Source organism: Puntigrus tetrazona, chromosome 22 (genome assembly GCF_018831695.1).
Source record: "Puntigrus tetrazona isolate hp1 chromosome 22, ASM1883169v1, whole genome shotgun sequence".
Lineage (NCBI taxonomy): Eukaryota > Metazoa > Chordata > Actinopteri > Cypriniformes > Cyprinidae > Puntigrus > Puntigrus tetrazona.
The window spans coordinates 17,053,309-17,073,084 of NC_056720.1; the positions used below are offsets into that span (position 1 = coordinate 17,053,309).

Below are 19,776 nucleotides of genomic sequence, written 5' to 3' on the forward strand. Positions count from 1 at the left end.
ACATTTCGCAGTGGCCTACAGGTGGGCGTTGGAACTCGAGATGGAGTCATTGTAATAAGCCGTAGGGGCTAAAGACTCCCATTGTTGTAGGCATGCATGTGGGGTCAATGTGTCCTCCACACCCCATTCTCAAGTATCGGGATGCTGACGGGTCTTTCGGTTCATGTTTGCTCTACAAGCATGTTTGGACCTGTGTGTTTGCCAGGGTATTTTCTTTTAAAAAGAACCCTGGGTGTGATGGTCCAGCCCCCAGCTGCAGTAGGCCTGCCGGTGGCTTTTTTATCTGTTTTGTTTCACTCTGTTGTTTTAATATGGATTTACCCCATGCCGTTATTTCCTGTTGTGGACCACAAAAGCTCACCCAGATTCGCTCATGCATCTCATGAATTGAATTGTTGAGGGACATAACATGGTCGCTGTTCTTGGCATGCCTGCACACTGGAGTTTACTCTGCGTCAGAGAGCAAATTCAATTTCAGGGGATAGTGAGTCACAAGGACATAGAAGAAAAACGCAATATGACATAATGCAACTAGAAGTTGTGAATTTTAACTATGCAACGTGCTTTGATGTAAACAGCCATTGTCTAATGAAAATTTTAGAGCAGCTTGCTGTATTCCTATTTGATTCTGAACTGCTGTCTTTCCTCTACTGACGTTTTCTTAGCAAAGTAACTTATTCAGTGATAAAAGATGTTATTGTCAGAGTCAAGATGTAATGGTTAGCGCACTTGCTCCAAACAATTTAGGCTATGACGCTGAAGTCAGAAAAACAGGTTTTGGGTCAGTGATGCTTCCTGGCCCAGTGCTCCTTCTCTTCAAATGATTTCTCTGCTGTCAAAGGATCAAACCTTGAAATGGCATGGAATTTTAACATGTTGATTTTTCAGATCCTGAAATGAATCATGGAAATGATAAAATCATACAATGTAATCTTTTTTTTTACTTCCATATTTTGGTCACATTTCAAGTATTCAAGTATTAATTAGCCTAACTTTTAAACATGACTTTTGCCTCAAAGTATTATCGTAGCTTATAAAATTATGGTTGCCAGAGTCAGAAAGCTCTTAGATTTGTTAAATACCTTAATTTGTATTTTAAAGATGGACAAAGGACATAGAGGTTTGGAGAAGCAAGAGGATGAGTAATTTCTGAACAAATTTTCAACTTTGGTAAACTAGCTCTCTCTTTTATAGTTAGTAAGACTTAAGTTTAGAAATGTCTAAATATTGGCGTGCAGACGTTATGTGCATTATAAATACAAATAAACAGTGTAGTAGTAAACAATTATTTTACAATTAGTGCGATTTTCGTTCTTAAGGTGTTACCTTTTTTTTTAATCATTATCTAAACAGAAATTGCTGAAGTCGTAAATGACTTGTTCAAAGGTATGAAAACCTTGACTGTTGTTTTAAATGATAACATTTAGTTAATAGTTTCAGTCTCAGTAAAATGAGAGGATGATTTCTTTCTATTAATATCTCACTGTCAAATAAACTGGCCAGAGTCTGGGCTGCATTGGCGACTTTCATCCTGTTGCCAGGCCGGGCTTGGTTTTCCAGTCGTGAATGACTTCTTTAGCCAGCCTCTATCTTCTTTTGCTCATGCCCTGCAGTTGCCATTAATAGAAGGCTCAGCTATGTCAGAGCAGGGTGGGGAAGGAGTACAGTGAGAAGTGGAGAAGGTCAGCTTTGAGCTGACCGGGGCTTAGGCAAAGCGAGCGTTCTGATTGGCTCCTGGAGGTTTTCCAGGGGCTGCGGACATCCAGGCTGACTGCTCACGCGTACAGCGTGCTATTGATGGCACCGTATCGGAGTCATTAATCACCGCAGTCAGTCTCTTCAGGGAGAGGCCCGCTCTCCGTTACTCACTCGCCAAATGAGGAGTGTGGTTATAACCTCTGACCCTGCTGAGGGTGCATACCACACTATAATGGGAAGGACTTCAGACTACCGCTGAGGGACTCTCTGAACTAATACTATGACAGTGAGAGCATCGCAGGGTTTTACTGTTTTGGCAGTACTTTGGGTCGGTTGCTATTTAAAGTTGTGGCGTCAAGTGGCTTGCCAACACCAGTGAGGAAAATACAGACATGCAGTATGAATTGACCTAAGCGAGCTGTTGTTGATGGCTTCTAATGAAATCTGGTATATCTCTCCATTTAATAATTAATGAATACCTCTCTCTCAAATCGGAAGCTTAAAAGAAAAAAAAAAAAAAAGAGGGCGTCTGGTGTACAACTCTTATCGTCACATTCTGCTTCATTCCTTCCTATAATTCTGCTTAACTGCATTTTTGCACAAACAAGAAACTGACAACATAACTTCAAGGCAGTTTGCTCTCCCTGCTTGTTTAAAAAAAAATCAAGTTTGTTTAGCTCGAATAAAATTCCTGTTTGAGTTCACCTTGCCTGTGGTCATATTCTCAGTTCTCAGCTTGAAGCATTTTAATAGCAGAATATTGCTCGAATTTTGTATTTTGCCAGGCTCTAGTTTCAGAATCCTGCAAAATAAACTTGACATCACCTTGCGTACATCGGGTTACTAGGTTTTCAGTTGCTGATGTTTATTTATACCATATTCTTCAGATCTCTCTTGCGGCGCATTTATATTTCAGCTGTGAGCTTTGGTAAATGTTTTTATGGCATCAACAGTGAATTCTGTAGGTCTACAGGACTAGTCCTTCCAGTTACAGATGAGTGAAATATTTGTCCAAAGAATCATCATTTTGATTGGGTTTTGACTTGATCTGTAATTATTTTCTGTTAAATTAAGTTGGCAGTTCTTTTTTTGTTATTGCACTTAATCACTTTGGACTTATCCACCTTGCCCCCCACACACACACATAAGTTAGAGGCTATGAGTAAACATCTGTGACTTGCTCCAGCTGGAATGCGTGACTCAATGCCTTTTTATAAGCTTGTCCAATAGCATGGGCCCCTGAGGGGTGATGGACAAGGGGTGTCACCATGGTACCAGGGCAAAGGGCGCTCTTCCCCCTTTGCCAACTTCACTGTTGTCGGCAAACCCATTACTGCTTGCCCTCTCCCTCAACCTACATACATCCCTGTCAAATCCTAATCTCCCGGAGCGTCCACTGGACTGTTTCAGGCCTCCGACACAATAGCCCTCTGTAGTTGTGCTGGCATGTGGAGACTAGCCTTCAGGATCCTCATTTTTTTTCCCACGCATGAAATGATTTCCATTTTGTCTTTAGAGCAGAAAGGTCCATTTCAAAGACTTCTTGGGTCACGTTTGACTGCTGAAAGGGTCCAGGTCTACTGCCGGTGAGACTGGCGGCAGGGTTCTTGCGACCAATGCAGCTTCTTGTGCCGTGCTGATCAAGAGAGGAATGCTGTGATAGGCCCCTTTTTCCACCTTTTTGAGAGCAGCCCGCCATTCCTGAGAGCTGAAAGGGCGTCTTTATCCGTAACCGGAGATGAGGTTTAGGTTCTTTCATGTACCTGCCAATTCCATCAGGCTCTTTGTGAATGCTCAATGGTGGGACTGTAGTGGAAAAGTGCGGATAGCTGAAGAGGGTCATGCTACTGACTGTACCTCCAGCCATACCTGTCAGCGTCAATGATGTGCGATAAGACTTCAGGCATTCTGCAGATTTAAAGAACCTTAAAAAACAGGGTGACAGGGTTTTCAGCAGCAGATGGAGTTCTCGTCTTTAGTCTACAGTTTATGTCAAGAAAGTACAACTTAACAAGTTTAAAACTGGAGGTTTGGTGGCGTTTAAAGCATGTGTTTGGCAGGTATAACAAAACGGCATGATAATCTGCTGTCTGAGGTGTGGAATGTTTAAAGAGTGTTTTTGTGATTAGAGCCTCGCTGAAGGAAGTTGTGAGTGCAGGTGTCTCAATAGTAACATATTCACGTGGCTTGCCAGAAAGTTAACTGTGTTCAGAGGCAAGTTGTTACATTTTTTTTTTTTTTTTTTTTATGATTATGAGGACACACGTCTTTGGAACAACATGCACGAATGAATAGTTCACTTTAAAACCTTAAGTATTAGGAAATTTTGAAAAAATAAACAGAAGTGTTTTGTTTTTTGTTTTGTTTTTTTTCAACATTTTAAGCACTTTGTTTGGGATGTGAAAATTGAAAAATGTTACTGTCTTTGCTCCTTGCAAAATCTAAATAACACATTTCTGGTAGATTTATTCGTTGGCCTGTGAGGTGCATCAGCAGCTATTATAAATTCTCCACAAAGTTCCTGTTGGAAACAAATGTCAGAGACTTCAGTGACTCTTTCCATATGACTCTAAACTTGAGAGCCAGCACAGATTACAGTCGGACACTAAATCCCAACGATTCAGTCAGTGGTGACTTGAAATGAATAGCTTATCGAACTGAAGAAATCTGATTTGAATTTATTTTTATTTAGAAATCTATGGCGGAAGCTTCCCTGCAGTTTGTCGTTCGTTGATGGGCCTTGGCTCACACACAGTAGAGTAAATCTAATGTTTTGTTAAGCATTTCTCTCAAATTCCTGCTCGTAACCTACAAACACACCTTATGTTCTATCACAGTATCGCAATATTATTGCTCTCGGTAGTATTCATGTTTTTTCTCACCCACCATATGTCTTAGAAAGACAACACATGATAATCTAAACATTCTCAGACGGTGTTTTGACGGCGTCTGGCTGAGACACCAAAATAAACCTGACTTTGAAAACGATCGTTGATTATTTGGACTTTGCTATAGGAGTAACTTCCCCGCTGGCTTTCAGAATGAATCTCAGACGGATAGCGAGGTGAATTGGACCTGCAGTGTTGTTGTTTGGGAGTCTTCTGAAGAAGCTCCTCTCGAACCCCCACTGAACACAGGGAGCGTGAGAGACCGCCTCACCCCTCTCGTATCCGCTTCCCTCGTTCATAGGTTGGACCCGAGGACTCGAGAGCGGTTCTCAGGGGAAATCAGCTGCATTGTACGGAGCAGCTCCCTCTTCAAATGCATAAAATCTGCGGCCCACCCTGCACTAAACCCATCCCTCTTTTCACCGCAGGCTTTTTCGTCTTCCTCTCTGAATGAAAGACCTGCATGAATAACAAACCTCTAGAGTGTAGAGCTCTCCCCCCATGAGACAATTCAGATGGTGTGCATTCCTCTGAAGTGTTTGAACCAGTCGGTCGCTATGGACCGACCCCCAGTCTCTGTCCATTTCTTTCGACACTCATGGAGCCGGTTACTCTTCCAGTGCAGGGTGTTTTTTCAGGGACATGTTCGGTGACGAATGAGGCAGGGAGCGAATGAAAGGCACAGTGTGAGAGGAGAAAAGGGAGAGAGAGCTGTGAATGGTAATCAGATTAGTCTTGATCCACCTGTGTATGTGTGCATGTGGGTAAGCAAGCAGTGCGAAACATCAGCGCTGGCAGAGACTGAAGATCTGGCTTATACCATTAACCTAAAGTGATTTACGGCACCGTAATGATACGTCACTTATTTGATACCTTAGGTGGTATTTGAATTTGGTCGTGATCTAATTGACTAATGTAATTGTCATGTAACAAACAACTAGTCAGGCCTACAAGTTTACCTCTTGTGCAGATTTTTTTTTTTTTTGTGCCATGGGCATTGCGTTTTTAATATCTTAAAGCTATTACTACAATATTAAGATTGCTGTTTTAATCAGTTTCATCTAGCTGTTTTTGAATACACCAATAGCGATCTTTTCACAACTGTTTTCATGCGCGTTTTTGAATTATTCCATTGAAAATTAGTAACGGGTAAAATCCGAATAATTGAAGATGGAAGCACATTTTTCAAATAAATTCCTCTATGCACATCAAAAGCAATCATGTGAATGCAATATGGGATGGCAAAACCTGACTATCCAGTAGACTGATCTAATTGCACAGCATCTGAAATGATATTATGGTCATTCTTAAATGCCAGAGCAGTCTTTCAGCAAAGTATTTCTGTATTGCCTGTATTTCATTCAACCACATGCTTCTGCTCTGAAAGTATGGCCGCATTTAGTGTGCACAAGTAATTTATTGTGAATAAAAATATGTATACTAAAAATGTATATATTTTGTTATATAGTATTTAATTTAACTAATTAAATTTTTTTTATTTTGTTCTCTTTGGTGTTCGCAAATGTTTCATGCCAAATTCCATTTTTGTGCAAGTTAAATTCACCATTTTGTATCGAAACCCAGCTAATGTGTCGTATGTAAATAAAGGAATCTCTGAATGCCAACATGACACATCACTCTGAAGATGCATTGGTCAGACATGTCAGTGTCGTATTTTGCTATTGAAATGCTTGTTAATTAATTCCTCTCTTTTTCTTTCTCAATGCAGGTCTTAGAGGCAGCCCCTTAACTATGGGATTTCAGAACTACTGAGGGCACTTCCACAAAAGGAGGGAAAAGGGGCCGGCGACGGGAACAAAAGGAGAGGATTGAGCTTTTGAAAAGAGGATCAGTTCTTTCGGACTCAGCGGGGTGCATGCTGCCCCCTCAACTGGACGTCCTCTTTTGTGCGAGTGAGAGAAAATAAAAGCAGGCATGCGCAATAAACTGAGAGAGTTCCGGGATGGGGGATGCCCCATGCTGGGGCAGAGGGACAGGACTCTTCTGGTGCTTCTGGCCACAGTGGTGCTGACAGTAACGGAAGTGCGGGCTTCCTGGGATCAGAACCCAGTGGAAGTTCTAGGCGACGTGAGGCAGCTGGAGGCGTCTATGCACTCGGCGGTGCTGTCGGACCTACGTGAAGCGGAAGCGGCAGTGTCACTTCCAGGCGGCTTCCCAGACTCCTCAGCGGTGGTGGGCAGGGTGTTCCAAATGCGGGTGCCCATCAAAGCCAAGAACTCCAGGTGCACAGTAAAGGTGAGAGGCTGTTTCTTCAAAGCGCATGGCGCGTCCTTCATAATACGTTGCAAATGCATACCGCAATCTCACAATATCGTGCTATTGCCGAGCATAGCCGCAATTACTTGCATGTTTAATTTTTTTAGATTTCTTACTTCTCGTTTTACACTTCGTGCATGTGTAGGCTACTGAATATTACCAAGCAGGCTTCCACTTAACAAACCTAAACAAAGGTCAACTGATTACGTGTGGTTGCCTGCATCTTTAGGCCCAAGGAAAGCGAAATTTGTCTTCACATCGACACATTGCTGGTCAAGTGAGCTGCTCAAAGTTAAAATGATTTGAATGAATCAGCGTTTTTGAATGTGTAGTTGAATGAATGGTTTAAAATCTCACTCAAACGCGTCTCTTGTTGCCATCTTGTGGCGCAGCAGCGAAACTTCATTGACTAGAACTTACATACACAAATGAGGCAGTATATAATGATTGTCTTATTTAGTCAACGCCCTGTTTCGATTTAGATCCGGTTTCATTGGTTTCTGAATACGGCCTCAATTTATTTATATATGTGAGCCACTTTAAATTACTGCAAGGGAAATTCCTTCACAACAGCCCTACTGGTATATCAAGATAGCGCCGACACAACACTCCCCAGCCAGTGTACTCAGTCAGTGCAAAAGACGTGACTTTGCCCCAAGCACTGCTCAAATCTTATTCTACGCTTTCCTTATGACTGATGGACCATAAAATGTGTTGGTCCCTGTAATAACGCAATACTACTTGCAAACACGTGGTCTGCATGCTCGATGGCGTAGAGCTCTCGAAAAACTGCGGGCTGATGCATGGGGGGCGCTTTACATTTAGATCAACGGCGTAAACAAATCTGTTTGTTTACCAGCATTTCCGTGAGGGCATGGAATTTACGTTCTGCTTTTGTGTAGCTGACGCTACTATTGGCTATTTGTATGAAGCCCAAAAAGGTGTGTGCTTCTATCAGCTTGTCAGCTTGCATTTTTTTTCTTTCTTAAAACGGTGCGAACACAATGCAGCCCTGACCAGCGTCTTTTGTTGACCACCCAGCAGTTTATGAGACATTTTTTAACCAACCCGTCCATGTCAACTGTTGTTAAAAGCGTGACCCCGTCCGTATCTGTTCATTGTGTTTCTCTGTCCCGTCTGAATGTTGGGTGGCTCTCCCAGGCCTTCTGTGTAATCCTACATTCACTGGATCATTTCTGCCCTGTCAAGCGCATTTTTAAGTTGAAACCACAAGCCCCTTTGTGCACTTTCGGAAAATCTGTCTTGACAGCTGTGCCAAAGAATCTAACGCCCAGCAGTTAAAGCTGCCTACAGCTGTTCCCTTGCATAGCCATTCAGACCTGTCCAGGCCAATAGCCCACAATGAACTTCCTCCTCTCGTTCCTTAACAGCATTTAAAATCAGCTTTGCAAATTATTTATCATTTTTTTAGCGTCATGAGTAGTCACGCTCGGGGACAAAAGAGTGGTAAATGCTTATCACTGACTGGCTCTGAGGCTTGTAGGTAATTGGGTGTTATAAAAAAAATGGTTTTGAACATACTGTCATCTGTAAATATGGTTTAATATATGGAAAGATACACAGATGAAAACTGGCCATTTTTTTTGCACCTCCTTGTGGCCCCCCTCTGGGAGTCCTTGGACTATAATTTTAAAAACCTTAAGTCTTAAAGTTGTAGACTTAAGTGTGAAAGATACCTTGGGGTTAATGGAGAAATATGTATTGGCAATCGTAATGGTGTGCTTGCCTTGACAAACGACTGTAATGAATTTACAGGTTATAATCTCTTGTTTGCACTTAATATTTTAGCTGATGATGATATTTTAATTCTTTTTGGCATAAAGTATTGCAGTTGGGCTTTACCGCTTATTTTTTAGCATCTTGTGGAGTCCAAAGCTCTCCGTTCACACCAGACCCATCAGTATGATTTCCACGAAATGCTCGGACCCTCAGATATTCATAAATAACCTACTGTGCAAAAGATCCTTTTGAAGTCACTGACCTACTTCATGCTTTTACATTTCTTGCCTCCATTTTATCAAAAGGAACCAAGGGGATACGCTTAAAAGAGAGAAGAGCTAAGCTCATCTTAACATCCCCTTGTCCTGTTTTGAACATAAATAAAAAAGCACAAAGCTCCAGTCTTAAATGTCAAAGCCAATTGTCGATTACTCAATCATTCTGAGATGTGGAGGCAGATGTTTTAGTCGCTGCTAATGTCGATACCATTTAAACGACTCTGCGATCTTCTCTCTCCCTTGTCCTTTCATTTCTCTGAATTCCTCTCCTCCTGCTCCTTCACACTCGTCCGTGACGGCAGGATTCTTCGTCTTCTCCCCAGCCCCTCCCTTTCTCAGCACAAAGACTGGCACTGAAACCTAATTAGCCTCAGCAGTGAGGCAGTGGAAAAGTTGTATTCCTGCAGCTGATAATAAAATGGCTTTGGAAATATGAGTCACTGTATGTCGAAGGGGAGACGCGTGTAACTCAAGATCGCTCCGTTTGGGTCTCGTGGATGCATTTGCCTTTTATTTGTTATGATACTGTCTGCATAGCAACCGGCTTTTGCGGTGCCGTTGTCATCGCAGGCTAGAATTACTGCCGCACCACTGGCCTTTACGCAGCCTTACGTTTTTCAGAAAGGAGGTCCCGTGATTCCTCATTTTAGGTGGGTTTGCAAACAAAAGGATTTAGCTCCTGTGATTTGAATCAACGTTGCGGTTCCTGTTATGTCCGCTAGAGGGCAGTTAGGGGTCGGCTAGTTAAGTGTCCTTGACTGTTCTCCTTGTGATTGTTTCAGGAAATGGAGCTCTGTGGATTTACACCACAAATAAGCCCCTCTTTTAGCATTTATCCCTCATTCTTTGGGCTCCTTGTTTTGCAGATGTCCTATGTTAAATTACTGCGTATTCCCATCTCCTCCTGTACGCCACGAATGACAAGGCCAGAAGAGCTGTAATCTTGGCTCTTTCATAACATGCCTGTGTTTCGATATCAATCCACGATAAAGAATACTGCTTGCCATTCATGAGCTTTATCTTCACTGCATTTTTACGTCTACCGTTTTCTCCTTTTTGTTCATGCTTGTTTCGCAGCATGGATCAAAAGCTGACATTCCCTCCTCACCGAATAGCAATTTAAAGTTTTATTATAAACAAACAGCCGCTCTCCCGGTGAGCCTTTATTCTGTTTCCTTTTCTTTTCCCGTCTAAAAAATGTCAGCAAGCAGAATCGGCGTTCATTTGATAACTTTCATTTACCCAGATGAAGGTTGAAGAAATAGACTGCCATCGGCCACTTGAAGCCTGTTTTGATTTCTGCTAGACAGGCAGCTCAGTCGCACATTTTGTAAATCCCTCTCTCAAGTGACCTGAACACACCCCACATTTCATTTGTAATTTTCGGCATAAAAATGGGTCATGTTCTACAGCCCGCTGAAAAAGGCCTGCTGTTTTCCCTAGGTAAGAGTGGGTTATTTTCAAAGATCACTCTGTCGTCATTCTGTTTCGAAATTAGAAGTGCAAATACTTCGCTCCTCAAAATGTGATGGGCCTTTATTTAAAGAAGCATGTGCAAATGTATTCAGAGACCGAGATGAGTGGAATTGCATGAATTTTTAACCAAACGAAATGGGTTAGTCGTTTCTTGTAAACATCTGCTTGGCCAAACTAAAGGGCTCTCCCTCTTCAAATTTTCCCCACCACCTCCTTTGTCTCCATTTCTCTCTCTAATATCACAAAGACATGCCTGAGCCTACTCCTTCAGAACTATGAATCTTATCTTTTCAGCTGTCTTCATATCCCAACAATGGGATCTTTTCTTCCTGCAGACTCCCCCGTAAGCGTGCCCTAACAATGAGCGGCTTTATTCGACCCACAACGAAGGGAGTTTCAATTTATCCGTGTAATTCCTTCATTTCAGTGGGGAAAAGTTTATTCTGCTCATCAGGCCTTTTTAGATTTCGCTATTACAACCCTATCACAGAGGTCCTAAAGGTTGTTAAAGGGATGGTTCATCCAAAAGGAAAATTCTGTCATCAGATGCTTACTTTATTGCTCCACACCTGCTTGACTTTGTTTCTTTTGCAGAGCTCAATGGGTTTAGAAACAGCCACTGTTTACTTTGTATGGAAAAGATTCAGTGAAAGGTGACTGAAGAGGGCTGTCATTTAGCTTAACGTGACCTTTCGTTTTGAAAAAGGTTTGAAACAACATGAGAGTAAGTAGCTAAATGATGACAGAATTTACTTTTTTTTTTTTTTCTAGTTAGTTCCTTGGTTTTGTTTCTGTGGGAAATAGAGAAGGATTTTTTTTTTTTTTCGAGGGTGGGGGTTCTACATGTGCCATTCAGAAGCATCCCGACAGGCTTGCCAGAACAACTGAAATATGAAAGAAAAACAACTCACTAATATTCTAGTTGTTGACATTCTCCCTGCACTAGATTCTGCCTTTCCTTGCTTTCTTCACTTAAGTCAAGAGAAACATGCCTTTGGCAGAAGTTATACTGTCTTTAGTGTGGGTTGCATGAATCATCACTATGGAAACTATGTGGTTCCCTGAATGTCAGTGTGTGTGTGTGTGTGTGTGGCTGTGTGTGTGCGCGTTTTGCCACTGATGCTCTAGTTTCAGAAGGCAGCATTGAAGACTTGCCTTAACCTTCCGTTTTGTTCTAAAGCAAGGTCTGAAGAGGCACCAGAAAGTAGACGCATGCCATCTGTGCCATATGTTTTATTGCAGGGATGGTATCAGTTTGACTATAAACAGAATATGTAAGGTAATTTTTGCCAGTGCTGTATAGCTATTAGCTGTGGTTTTTACAGATAATGAGGCGAAACGTAAGTATAGATTCAGCGGCAGTGCAGAATCAATTCTCTAATTGAAGGATGATTCCAGAATTGATCATAGTTTGACATGTTCTGTAATTGATAGCTGTGACCAATTTCTGTGTTTTTAAAGGAGTATATCACCCCAGAAAATAAAACTTATTTCTTTACTCTAACGTCATTCCAGGTTGGTTTGACTTTTTCATTTGTGGAGCACAAAAAGAGATTCTTTACAGAATGTTCATGCTGCACTTTTCCATACAATGTAAATTTGCACTGTGAAAGCAGACCATGTTACATTCCAGCTTTTGCTAATCTATAAAATAACTTGGTGTGAGGAACTTTACAGGTTATTGTCCCTCTGAAGGTTTAAATGTATGTGAAAGCAAATTAAATTTGAGAGCTTCTGCTGTGTAAATGATAACAGAATTGTCATTTTGCATCCGCTAAAATACAGCTGTTCTCTGCAAGCCACGTACCATTTGAAGTAAAGCAGTGTTGAAGTTTCAAACACACTATCAATCAACAAGACTATAGATCAGCCTATAATTAGACTCCCACCTGAATTATTAATGTCTCTCTAAGTGATCAAATAGGTTCACAATCAAACTCGCACACATGCTCTGACTGGTTGATGGGAACATTCTAAAGCAAGATTGTGAAAGGCAGAGAGGGGTGTGGTGCTGGTGGATTTTTGTCTTAATCTTTGAAGGCTGTCAATTGAAATGAAAAAGCCCAGCTGCCGTTGCCCTTACTCCCTTAGTGACTGCTGTGCACTGGTTTGAGTTTTAATGACCCAACTCGTGAGCACTGGCTCTACATAATGTATGAACCAGGATTTATTAACAATCAAATTAAGGGACAGGAAGCAAAGGAAGTATTTTTGTATTTGCAAAGAGGCTTGTTTGCGTTAATGGATAATCTCAATGTCATTGATTCATTATTGGTTATTTTTGACTGAGCGCGCATTGAACGGCTCTCCAGCTGGTGGAGTATCTCATGCCGCAGGGAGCTCTGAGAGCACTCATTCATTATAGTCTTTACTTCTCCTGTCTTAGTGAATTTCAAGATACTGACTTTGTGCTCACAACCAGGAAAGACTGAATGCAAAAACTAAAAATGATGCGTCAAAGACAGCTTTGATTCATGCTATTGGATATTAGTCACATTATAAAGTGGGATTTACTTTCAGGTTTTAAGCGTTTGACTTGGCAGTGCATATCTGGCATCACTATAAGCTCATTTGTCTTGTTACTTTTCAGATGCAAGTTATTCAGTTGCTGTAATCGTTATTTCGCCTCCTGTTTTACAGATCACAGAAGCAAGCAAGGATGTGCTCCCAGCATGGTTGCATTGGGATGCAGAGAGTGGCACACTTCAAGGCCTTCCTCTAGAGACAGACAAGGGCGTTCACTACATATCCGTTTCTGTTTCCAACGAGAGCCAAGTCTCCCAAAGCCCAGATGTATTCTCCATTGAGGTGCACCCAGAGGAGCATGCTGATACGGACCCTTTTCAGCTTGCAATTCAACAGTCAGCCAGCAACGATGTCCAACCTTTCATCTGTGGCAATGAGGAGCCTGTTACTGTGCTTACCGTCATTCTGGATGCTGACCTCACAAAGATGAGCTCGAAGCAGAGGGTGGAACTACTTGCTAACATGAAGAAGTTTTCTGGCATGGGGCTTCAGCACATGAAGATTTTGCCTGTGGTCAACAACCGTTTGTTTGACATGTCTGCTTTCATGGCAGGACCGGGAAATGCTAAGAAGGTGGTTGAAAACGGAGCCCTTTTGTCCTGGAAGCTTGGCTGCAGTCTGGATCAAAGCAGCATTCCTGATATCAGTAGTGTTCAGGTTCCCGCAAAAGAGGGAACCATGTCTGCGCAGTTGGGATATCCAGTCGTTGGGTGGCATATCGCTAACAAAAAGCCCCATGTACCCAAAAGGGTGCGAAGGCAGCTCAACAACACTCCCACTCCCATTCCCTCATTACTCCCCCCAACAACTTATCCTGAGCCCCCCATTCGTATCGTTCCCACTCCGACTTCCCCTTCTATTGCTCCTACCTCAGACAGTTCTGCTCCACCTGTTCGGGGTCCTGTGCCACTTCCTGTGAAACCCACCATTCGAAATCGAGATCCCATTGCCTACACTCCAACCCTAGGCCCCCCTCAGCCAACACGAGTAATGGACACCACCAGCACAATCGCAATCCAGCCCACTATGACCAGGCCTGTGTATGTTGGTGCCTCTGTGACGCCAGCAACACCCACCACCAGGAAACCGACAAAAAGACCTGGAAAGAAACCCAAGACAACTCCAATACCAAAAGAACCCAAGACCACCACAACCAAGCCACCAAGGCGCACAACACCCCCTGTTATTCTAATTGAAGGCAATATAAAACCCCAGCTGCGAAACCCGATCGACCAGGTGAATGCCTACGTTGGCACCTACTTTGAGGTGAAGGTTCCATCTGATACATTTTTCGACAAAGAGGATGGAACTACTGATAAGTTGAGACTCACCTTGCGCAAGGGCAATGATGTGGTTGGAGATGATTCCTGGATACAATTCAATAGCACAAGCCAGTTGCTCTATGGATTACCAGAGAAGGAGCATGAAGGAAAGCATGAGTATTTCATGCAGGCAACCGACAAAGGAGGTCTCTATGCGATAGATGCCTTTGAAGTCCGTGTCAATCAATGGGGAAATGGTGTAAAGTCACCGGTGGTGTTTACTGCTGTGTTTGAAGGCGATGCACGTACTGTTACCAATGACATTCACAAGAAGATCCTTCTCGTCAAGAAACTGGCCCAGTCTTTCGGTGATCGCAACAGTAGCACCGTTACGCTGAAGAACATCACAAAGGGCTCTATTATAGTGGAATGGACCAACAACAGCCTTCAGCAAAACCCCTGCCCGAAAGAGCAAATACAGCAGCTGAGCAGAAAAATCTCCAATAATGAGGGTAGACCCACACCGCAATTCATGCATGTTATGGAACCAGATTTCAAGGCCTTAAATATCACTGTCAGAGGCACAGCAAGCTGTCGCAACTTCATGTTTGTCCCATTGGGCGAGATCCCAGATCCGACCGCCTCTCCTGTTACTCCCGCTGTGGGCGCGGGAAGACAGAGCAACGATGATGTGTATCTTCACACCGTCATACCGGCAGTGGTGGTTGCAGCAATTCTGCTGATAGCCGGAATCATCGCCATGATTTGCTATCGCAAGAAGCGCAAGGGCAAGCTGACCATCGAAGACCAAGCGACTTTCATCAAGAAAGGAGTGCCCATTATTTTTGCAGATGAGCTTGATGACTCTAAGCCACCCCCATCTTCCAGCATGCCCCTCATCCTTCAAGAGGAAAAGCCTCCGCTTCCTCCACCAGAGTATCCCAACATGGCTAGTCCAGAGACAACACCTCTGAACCAGGACCTTTTGGGAGAGTACACACCTCTACACGATGAGGATCCCAATGCCCCTCCCTACCAGCCTCCACCACCCTTCTCTACGCCAATGGAGGGGAAAGGATCCCGTCCCAAGAACATGACCCCGTACAGATCTCCACCCCCTTACGTGCCACCCTAATGTTTGCCGAAACCTCTGGAGCAGGAGGATGGGGAACTTTTGTAGTTCCACACCAGTGTGTTGTTTCTTTGCATTATGGGATTTTTAGAAGGGGGGGGAGGGTGTTGCAAACTGGGAGTTGGGTTTGAATGTGATGGGATGGGATAATTTTGTTAAACTGGACTCTTAAGGAGATGTGGGAGGGTGGGGCAAGTGGATAGTCTGCAAAGGACAGCAAAAACAACCTCAGCCTCTGACTACTCTGGTTATTGCTAAACTGTTGGGGATGTACCCACCAGTCCTGGCGCTTTTGTGTCTAGATGGGCTTTTTTGACTAATTATTGGTTTTGTTTCGATTTTAATTTTCTTTTCTTTTTTATTTTATTTTGTTTCACGTTTTTTTTCTGACTCAGAATCAAAACTCCTTGCCTAACAGCACTCTTTCTATCTTCTGAATTCGTTAATCTTGAATAATATAAGCGGACAATAAAGCTGACTGCAGGTGCAAAAGGTTTCATAGAGAAATTCAATAACAGAAGGGGAATAAAAGAACGGCCTTGAGGGACTTGGACAGCCATGCAGACAGTTCTGTGGGATGTCGATTCATTATGGTTTTGCCTTTTAACACGAAATTAAACTGTTTTTATTGTTCTTCACATGTCTAGTTAAATCACTACAAGAGGTAGCCAAAACGAAAGATTTGTTTAATCCACTGTATATTTGAAAGTTGTTATGCTAGATCGTCTTTAATTTTTATTATATATTTTATTACTTTTTTTTTTAAGTATTACACTGAGAGAAACACTATTTTCCACCCCTCAAATGCTTAAAACCTATTAAATCACTGTGTGAACATGTCCAAGCGTGTGTTCTGACTTGAGATTTGTGCTGTATAGTTTCTCGCCAGCCATGTGTAACTTTCGGAGGCGGTAATCTCATGAGTGAGTCGTCTATGCAGATTCTGCCTTTGACCTGACAGGCCGGAGCCCGGTATTGATCTCACTTAATCATATTTCCCATAGGCCACGAAGAAATGTTATGATTTAATTGGTTGTGCAGGTTGACGGGGTCTTCGCATTCTTAATTCTCTCGTAAGACAGCAGGAACCGTGTTCAGCACCCTCAAGTCAAAACCACCAATATACTGTTTCACCAGTTAGACTCAAGCTACTGACAGTCATTGAGAAGGATTGCTCAATTTCAAAGACTTGATTTAATCAGAACAAGCTCGGGTTTCGGATGATTTGTAGTTTTTGTTTCTTGCTTTTTCTTTTATTTTTATGTTATTTTTTTGTTTTTAATATATAAATATATATATATTTCAGTGATGATTATGGAGTATATGCCTTGGATCCACTCGAAATAATTCAAAATAAAGACTGAAGATTTTGATAATGGTGACCCATCCTCTACACAACGGTATTGTTTATTAAATGTCATGTCATAATTATATATTTGCAGTTGAATGCCATATTTTGCCTTGGTGGTATCGCAGCAAGTGTCTTCTGTACATAATATTCTGCCTGTGGATATAACTGTATAGTCCAAACGTGTGTAAATCAGATATGGTATAAAAAAAAAAAAAAAAAGACATGGAAAAAATATTACCATTTGTTTTAGATGAGGGGTGATTATTTTTTATATATAGTGATGGTTATAAAAAAAAACAATGAGCAAGACCTGGAATAGAAGGAGGGAAGAACTGGATTCATTTACAAAATCATCAGAAAAAAAGAAAGGAAAAAAAAAAAGATTGATAAAATCACAATCTAATTTTTTACAAAGTTTTTGATACAGCCTCAAATTGTTTATTAAGAACAATAAATATATAGTGTATTGCAATTTGTAAAACTTTAGTCTTGGTAATTGATTCATTATATAGCTTTTTCTCATGGGTCTTTTTTTTTTTTTTTTTTTTAGGTGGTTTTATTTACGTTCGCTTTAAGCTTACAAAATAGAAATGGCGGACCGTGTTGTCGGGGGGGGGGGAAACGTCCAATTTATTTTATTTGAATTCTTTTTCTGATTTGTGTTTCACGCTCATTTGTTTTGAGGTTTGAATTCAAAAGTGACATTTGCAATAATAAAGGTGTGGCGTAGTCACGTGAGTAGTGTGTGAGATCTGTGTGACCTCCTCGAGTCTCACGACCCCAGAATCGTTTTGCCACACGGGAGGTCGTGTACGGATGTGCTTCTGGATGTAATCGTAACTCGTTTTTAATGCTTCCATTTAGCCTTTATAGATTTCAGTAAACCAAAATCCATGGAGGTTTGATTTGATTGTGTTTGTACGTACCCGCAGGCTGAGCGTGGAAATGGTGCAGGAAAAGGCGCGGTAGGATTTAGGTACAAAAGCATCTTAAAATGCATTTCATCGTGGTACGGCATTGACGGAGCGAAATCATTTTCAGTTGTTTATTGGGTTTTTTCCGAAGAAGCAAAGTTGTGTATTTTCTTCTTAACCCTGAATCTGGCTATATTTGGTAGAAACTAAAGCAAAAACTATCGCAGTTTGCTAATGGGCAAAATCGCTAAAAGAGAAAACGGTTATTTATCGTACACAATTTTGATTCTCACGTAAATCTGCTTTACAAGATAACTTTTTTGTTGCCTTTTCTAATGGATTAATTTGTTTTCGGTGTTATAATACGTTATTTATACATCATTTAATGTAGCAATGAGTCTGTCGCGGTAAAGTTACTGTTTTCTCATTAGCTCTGAATAAATATTTTAAGTGGAAAAACCAAAGATGCAGATTACAAAATGGCTGTCGTTTGCTACCGTTAAGTCTGCTGCATAAGTTCATGTTGTTTTTGTTTTTCTTTACAGTTTTGAATAAAAGCAATGATGAATAAGTAAAAAAAAATACGATAGTTTCACCTCCGTCCCTTTAATTTTTTAGCTTCTAGAGATGAATCTCAGCATTGTGAGTCTGTGTATCAATCTATACGGTTTCACAAACACTAGCTAATTGAGTTTATCTATTTACAATATATTTTTTTAATTCTTTTGCACAGTTTTGATTCGTCAAATCAGCCTTAAGCGTATTTTCAGCCTTCACGAAAACATCCGATTACACTTACTGTATGAATATGACTAATTCTGAGAAAAGTGGGGGAAACGGTCAGTACGTTTTCTTTTTGTTGTGTATATATGAGTTTATTTCTTTTCGTTTTTAACATTTTGTCTCGAATGTTACAGAGTGTGCAACCTGTATTGCAAAGTCAAGCCGAGCTGACGAAAGATTGAACATTTTTTTAAACCGTGCGTTTCTGAAGGTGCCGAGGTCGACCTTGGGTCCAGGTAATGACAGTGGCGTGTCGAGCGGACGCCTTAGAGCTCGGTTGCTGCGAAGAAGCGCAGCCTAGTAAAGAATACGACGCCGACGTAATGACGAAAAACACTTCATTCTCTTTCATGTTACACAGCGTTGGTTAATTTATGGCACCAAACACTGTATGTTTGAATCTTGTATTAAAAAGTGTTCTCACCGGGAATGTGTGTGGGTTCTTTGATAATTCGAGTTTTGCGCAAACCGTCTGCGATCTGTCCACCGACGTGCATTAGGTGTCGAGTGTGCAAGAGTCTAATAACAACGTTCATAAACGGGGAGTTAATAAATGTTAATAAATGTTCTTACAAACCAACAAACGAAAAGTGCAGCACTTGCAGTAGTATTCTTCGAAACATTTTAGATGAGTTCCAAAGCATAAACGTGCATTGATTAAATTGAAGGATTCACACTGTCTTGTGAATGAATCCTTTTCTATACACATGCTTTCTTTTCATCTTGAAAGAATCAAACGTTTATTAATAATATTTGTTAGATTTGTGCTTGACAAGAAACAGTATTTTGCTTAAGCGAACTGATCTCTTAAACTGCTTTTCGTAAGCGATCCTCATTAACTTTCAAACTAAAATGATGAGTTTTTATATTTTACGATGAATGCATATCGACACCGTAAAAGTCTAAAATGTTATAGCTTGAGTCTTGAGGTTCCTCTTGCGTTTTATTTTCGATTGAAAGTATTTACGGCAAGGATCCTCCTCGGTAGGACCCCCTCATTACCATCAAAGAACGTGAACCCTCCAGCAAGTGACCTTTCGGGTAGAGCACCCTTCACTAAACCCTTTCGCTTTTGAGGATCTGAAGCGCCCTCGATGGCACGGCGGCCTTTAAAACCCCCTGACAGCTGGAGATCAAGAAGAGAGGCCACGCTTTTCTTTTAATTTACTGCTCCTCTATCGCAAGCAAGATTCATCTGTTCTTCGAGATGAATTATACACGCCGTACCTGTTACGTTCCCTTTGTCTTAATTTAGAAAAAGGAACAAAGTAGACAGGGTGTCTCTCTTGTCAGACAAATTGAGAAGGCAAGAGATGAAAGACGGCGGATCTGTTTCCATCGCGAGTCTAGCTCTTGATGAATGTGTCTTTATTTAGCCGTTTTCCCTCGCAACATTGCAGGATTACAAATACTTGCACATTATTTTCAAGATAAACAGGATTCGCGTCAGT

At 41.6% G+C, this 19,776-nt stretch overlaps 1 protein-coding gene across 2 annotated transcripts in view; it reads left to right on the top strand.

Annotated features, from left to right (window-relative positions):
• The window catches only part of dag1 (dystroglycan 1), a 29,306-nt gene extending 12,647 nt beyond the window's left edge, over positions 1-16,659 (top strand). For both annotated transcript variants that reach the window (XM_043222369.1, XM_043222370.1), the window contains 2 exons: positions 6,316-6,842; positions 12,998-16,659. In XM_043222369.1, coding sequence (XP_043078304.1) covers positions 6,522-6,842; positions 12,998-15,280 — 2,604 coding nt within the window. In that variant the 5' untranslated portion in view covers positions 6,316-6,521 and the 3' untranslated portion in view covers positions 15,281-16,659. The remainder of the gene's footprint in view (positions 1-6,315; positions 6,843-12,997) is intronic.
• Positions 16,660-19,776: the final 3,117 nt, after the last annotated feature.